At 42.6% G+C, this 6,466-nt stretch overlaps 1 protein-coding gene and 1 long non-coding RNA gene across 2 annotated transcripts in view; one reads left to right on the forward strand and one right to left on the reverse strand.

Moving 5' to 3' along the window:
• Nucleotides 1-359: 359 nt before the first annotated feature.
• Nucleotides 360-6,466, forward strand: part of LOC107271982 — a 21,864-nt gene continuing 15,757 nt past the window's right edge. The window contains exon 1 of the long non-coding RNA XR_003061074.1: nt 360-527. This is a non-coding gene — a long non-coding RNA (uncharacterized LOC107271982). The remainder of the gene's footprint in view (nt 528-6,466) is intronic.
• The window catches only part of LOC107271981, an 8,393-nt gene continuing 5,300 nt past the window's right edge, over nt 3,374-6,466 (reverse strand). The window contains exon 4 of the mRNA XM_015748641.2: nt 3,374-4,138. Coding sequence (XP_015604127.1) covers nt 4,064-4,138 — 75 coding nt within the window. The 3' untranslated portion in view covers nt 3,374-4,063. The remainder of the gene's footprint in view (nt 4,139-6,466) is intronic.

The following is a 6,466-nucleotide window of genomic DNA, read 5'->3' on the forward strand; positions in this document are numbered from 1 at the left end:
AATCGTTCCGCTTTCATAGGATTTTCGAAGCTCACCGTTAACATCAAAATCAACGACATTGTCCTGGGTATCGATTGGACAATTGTCGGAGAAAAAAAAGACACGGAAATATCTGCATGACGGACAACGCCGGATGACTGACTTTTATACGTGGTATCCTTGACTTTCATTAATCAAATATTACTCATATCCACAGCGCACGTGAAAGGAGATAAGGCACTTCTTTGTCAGTCTTCCGGTAGGTGTCTATAGAAAAACATATGCGCAGCCGCACACTTATCTCTTGCAATTAATGACAATGTTAAGCAGCCTGTGTAAATTCTGTAGCATTCGATAAACTAGATCAGTCTGCATGCAGAAGCAGCGTTCGTGCAATAAGTGAATAAAACATACACGGAGAAATAATTCAAAAAAAAAAAAAATGTAAAAAAAAATATTCTTATTCATATCATTAATAAGTTCCAATATCGTCCTGATATCCAATCAATTGACTGACACGCCGATACCAGCCCTGAATAAAATCGCAGGTAAATAAAATACTGATTCAATATACGTATGGACTATGGAACAATAAAATTTGCAAAATATTAATAAAGACAATTCGTTTGAATAACAAGTGAATTTTATATAAAATTACATGTATCATATTTATTGTGCAGATAATCAATTATGCTACACGTGCTGCCCTCATGGCACAGTCAATGCCGGATATACGAAAACAAAGCGGGATGATTATTATTACGAAGAGGGTATAGGAGGTATATAAGCTACATACTAGAAAAGCAACTTGAAACGAAGCGCGTAAAATATGTCACGAGGAAGGCGCTCATCTTGCAATTATCAACTCTATGGCTGAGGCTGAGCAATTGAGACACATATTTAATATCACGGCTGGCGTTGAAAACAATAACTTTGTCCTTATTGGTTTTCACGATTTGTACAGAAACGGCGACTACGTCACCATACACGACGAATCTCTTGAAAAAGCTGGATACGATTATTGGCACTCGGGTCAACCTGACAATCATTATGGAAACGAAGGCTGTGGCTCTATTTATAAAAACGGTAGATTGAACGATATATCATGTACAAATCGATATCCTTTTTTCTGTGAGCTTGCAAACTAGCAAAGTTTTACAAACGACTGCACGCGAACATATTGTACCTCAAGTAAATTGTATATCCGTTTGACCGACCTCAATGCTTCCGCGACTTCTATGGATTTGAATGGCTCGATAACGGCGAGCAAGATTAATCGTCATTGTGCAGAGTCATTAGAAGAAATGAAAAATTGCGGGCTACGTGGCGAGACGGTTAAATAAATTAAAATCCTGTTGTCGGCTTGGAAATTCGAATTTTATTGCTCCGAGGTCGTTAAAAAACGTCGTTACTATACCATCGACTTCGTACCTGCCTCGCCACTTCGCTCATTTAAAACAACAGAACTTCCCTTGGATCAATAATTACTAAGAAAGACGTAAAGAATTTTTCTAGCTAACGAAGCAAACCAGTAAGAAGCATTGTGAATGGAGGAAAGAAAAGAATTTACGAAATACTATGAGCATTTGTTTTACAAGCCACGATTTCTGTGCCCGAGTGTCAAGCTATAACTATATCTATTGTAACGTAATTCTTTTCCTTGACCCGACACCGATAGCAAAGCATACGAGAACGACTATCTTCGAGAAGCAACCTACGTTACCTTCGGCCGTCCACCCGTCGTTCGTGCATCCGCAAGCCAGGCGGGCGCCAGTCAATTCTTTCTTCACCGGGAACTGACGAGCCGGTATAAACTGGGAGTTGGGGTGGAACAGGCCCAACTCCACCAAGAACGAGAGCTCTGACGGAACCTATCGGACGAGGCGATAGCTTAACGGATCCTGTCGATTTTTGGGGACGCGTAAAATCGAGAAACGCAACCGTAGGTGCTGATCTTTGGGGTCGCGTAAAATCAGCAAACGCAACTGGATACGCGAACGGGAGCGGACGGTTACGGAAATGCACGGCCGCTCAGGCTGCTAGGCTTGAGCTAGAGAGGGTCGGAGTAAGAGTCCGGCATATAGTGCGAGAGACAGAGAGCGACGAACCGAGAACGTATCAGAACGAATCTTAACTATCTATCGAGATCCCTTCACCAATTAATAAATTGGGAATCCTCACCGGAGCTGGTGCAGCTAATCCATGGAGGCCGAGAACTGTATCCAAAGGACACTGGTGAGCACTGCACTAAGGCACAGCACTACACCAACGCAACCGTAGGTGCTGATCTTTGGGGTCGCGTAAAATCAGCAAACGCACCTGGATACACGAACGGGAGCGGACGGTTACGGAAATGCACGGCCGCTCAGGCTACTAGGTTTAAGGTAGAGAGGGTCGGAGTAAGAGTCCGGCAAATAGTGCGAGAGACAGAGAGCGACGAACCGAGAACGTATCAGAACGAATCTTAATTATCTATCGAGATCCCTTCACCAATTAATAAATTGGGAGACTCACCGGAGCTGGGGCAGCTAATCCGTGGAGGTCGAGAACTGCATCCAAAGGACACTCTGGGGAGCACTGCACTAAGGCACAGCACTACACCTCCGGAACACTCACAGTAATTCATAGAATTGTCTGAATATCGCGAGAACAACGCGAGAACTGTACGAACCGAGAACTTGCTATACCGTAGCGAAACACGGCAAGAAAAACTATCAACAGATAGCACGGAAGCGCGATGTCCTTCGTGACACCTCGGTCGGTGCCCCGAGACAGACTGCTTTAAGCAGTCGATTGACAATAGCCAAATCCGAGAACTAATCATTCTGATTGGTCGAGAGCCTTATAACCGATAACTCTTCTATCTCCTTCGAGTCGTCCCTTTAAACTAAATCGAGAGCGTTCCTTAGCGAATCGGTACGTGATTTTTGGAGATCCTCCACGGCCGCTTCCCCAGGGCATCGGGCGACAGCCGAGCACCACGTCCTTAACTCGGGCAGGAGGATCCTCTCCTGCCCTTAACTGTATCAAAACTCCCTCCGCCCGCTCTACAGCCCTTTGCCCATCTCCAGCGGGGCGCCGGTATCTCACCCGGGCTTCTGCCGGTCCGTGGAGACGTCTCCGTCGGGTACTCTCCTCTGCCGGGCAACTCGGTACGTCGAGACTATATCCCCACGGCAGATTCGAGCACCTCGAACTAAACAATAACGAAATCTTACGAGAGCCTTAACATAACTGTACGAATCAACCCGAGAGCGTAGTTTCTGAGCAGGGTGGCGACCCGAAGGGGACCAGAAATCGAGAACGTTATCTGTATCGGTAACCGGAGCCGCCTTGGGACCGTGATTCGAAAAATCACGTCACACTATATATATATATATATATATATGTTATAAGTTAGATTCACAAATCAGTAAATTCTGGCGTATTTCCAAGGAACATAAGTAACTCGAATCTCCTTGAATCAAGTTGGTATACAGAGGCGTACCCGTGCTATGACTCATATACGTATACGCGCAGGCTGATTCGCAGTTAACGAGAGACCGGAAGTTTCTCTCGTGATCCTTTCCGAAAGTGGTTGGTCCCTGACTGAAATATGAAATTTAATATCAAGCGAAACAGTTGTCTCGGGTTTCGTGCAATTTATCGCGTCGTCATGGAAAGTTCTCTAGAATTGCCTCACCTTTGCTCCGGCACGCTGCGACCTTGCGCGTTCCTCACTTTCGTCCCTTATGACGACGACGAATTACGTAGCGACAGTGACAAGTGGGTTGTTCCATACATGCCACGTTGCATTCTTTCTTCACTGACAATCTTGATGGCTTGTATGTCCTTGTAGAGATTTTCCAGTGACGATCGAGTGGAGCGAATGACCGGAGAATAGAAAGAGCGATGTTAATTTTACGAGAATAAAAATCGATGGTATTACAAAAGCTAGGAAAAGATGATTTTCGTGAGGCAATGTGGAGATTGTAACTTCTCACGTGAGATTTGCATTTATTTGTCTCGGGCGAGACGTGTTGTGGAGTCCGTAAGTTCCTAAATGCTGGCATTCTCGAGTCGCCTGGTGGAAACAGCCCTGTTGTTACTTCTCCACTGTCGTTTCTGTTACTGCTGTTGTTGTTCGTCTGCTTGAATATTTAATCTGGACTTCCGGAATCTGGACAAGATACAAACTTCTCTCTGAAATTTGTCCATTACGTAATTTGTCTCTGTGGGATGAATTCGCAGACACCAACCGAAGCTTATGCGTCCTTTTGGTATTTCCGAGGAAAACAACTTCGAAGTCTTGTACAGTGTAGTTGTATAAAGCATATATATAGGTATAGGGTATTAATATAAAAAAATATATATATTAATTACTGTACGAAATGGTTGAGAACTCCGGATAGTAGGATATATATATATATATATATATATATATATATATATATATATATTTTTGTCCTGTAAATACTGCAATGTTGTAGGTCGCCTGGAAAAATTTGAAGAAAATGGAATTTGTCAGTAGTCCGAAAGAGCTATTTAATGAGAAAGATACGTAGCAGACAGTGGGTCAGAGCACAATGGAGAAATTTTAAGGGTGACACCATAATCCATTATTGAAAGATCACGATTTCATGACGGGGAAAGAGCCGAATGGCTGATATACCGCCAGTAGTAAAAGTGCCATGAGAATGTGCCGGGCGGAAGGTGTCGTTACGTGAGAGCCTATCGGGAAATTGCTTTTCTTTTCTAGCAAACGTTCTTACGATTTAAGGGGCCATTAGATCGGTCAGAAGGTTCTTCTGTTCTACTTGACTAAAATATAAATAAGCTTTAACCGTTAGGCGGATAGATAACGATACCAGTGCTATTTCAATGAAACTTTATAAATATGTAGAATAGATACCTTGGAGACGATTTCATTTACGAAGCCCCTTGTTTGAGGACAAATATATATATGTATGTGTATTTCGTATTTTAATAAGGATTGTACATAAAAACTTCACCTATCTATTTACTACCTCTGGTTGATTTCTATAAATTAGTTCCCAAGAGCAATCCATCAATCCCACGCTGTATCTAGGATTGATTAATCGTATCGGAACAATGCACGAAATGTTGAATTGACTTGATTAATTGAAAAGTGACAAGTGATCCGTGATAAATACATCGCATTAATATTACAGTGCATACTGTAGCTCTGGGCATTTGGTATAAAGGCTAATGAAATGGATTATTAATGTCATTGAATATTAAGGATGGTGGTTGAGCACCCTAGTCGTAGATTCAGATGGTGTACTCTGCCGTACTTCCGGCGATTCGATATCCGCCATTTCCGGCGGTAAGAAAAGAATTGTCGCTGCATTAGAAATCCCAAGGAACGAGAGACTCGCGTACATAGAAGAGTATAAGGGGAAGAATTGAAGCGAGGTCAAAATATGGCGCGCCGTTATGTACGAACCTTAATGGCGCGTTCGGTTAAGGGCTTAAGTCTAATGCTCTGAACCGGCATCTTCCCTTCGATTCTATCTGCTCATCCTCAGCTTTTACCCTCTTACACTTATTTTTTTTGGACTTCTTTATTCTTCTGCTTTTACTACCCTCAGCAACCACAGATCTTATCACCATCCCTTAGCTAATCGGATAGAAAGGAGCCGACGATTCTAAAGAACGTTCGAGCCATCTCGCGTTTCTAATATCCCTTCTCCGTTGGGCCACAACCGGAAGTGAAGTTGGAAAAAGCCGGACGAGCTTCTTCCGTGCCAATTTCACCCGGCAAACGAAGTGACGTCACGCGTTAGAATTTTTTCAATGGAAATTTCCATTGGTGATGAGCCGAGCGACACTCGGATATTTGTACCGTGTGAATGCGACTGGATGTGTGAAATTTTTTTTTTTATTCTACGATCCGATTTACAAGCAGCGACGATAAATTACGTTTGCGCGATTCGGTGCACTTGACAATTGTATACAAGTGAATTCTCTTGGATGATATCAGAGGACTGCGAGAAAGCTCCTGGTAAAGGAGGGGAAATAAGATTTGAAAAGAAAAAAAATTTTTAAAAGAGCTTTAGGAGTTTTCATGAAAAACGCATAGCACAGAGAGGAGACGCACGTAGACGACTAAAAAGTCATATTGCGAGAAACCGGATGTGAAAGAACGATATTAAGGCTCTGCATGATATCGCGATATCGGGAAGTCTTTGATTTATTCTCAAGAGAGGCGTCGCGACGCCTTAATAAAATGTAAATACGTCCTGGTATCGCAGAGTTATTCGGAATTAGGGCAATTGTTCGTTTTCAATAAGAGCGACTATCGTCGTTCTGACGTCATGAGTTCTAGAACGCGACGCACATTTATCGTCTCTTTAAGCTTCGTTCACAATGTTCGTATCGTATATATTTTATACAAATAAAAGTCTGTACTGATGATATATTGTTAAGATAAGTTCATTACGGATTTCAAGGGTGCACTGATTTTTTTTTTTTTTTTTTTTTTTTT

This window comes from Cephus cinctus, unplaced genomic scaffold, assembly GCF_000341935.2.
Source record: "Cephus cinctus unplaced genomic scaffold, Ccin1 Ccin1_scaffold1073, whole genome shotgun sequence".
Taxonomy (NCBI): domain Eukaryota; kingdom Metazoa; phylum Arthropoda; class Insecta; order Hymenoptera; family Cephidae; genus Cephus; species Cephus cinctus.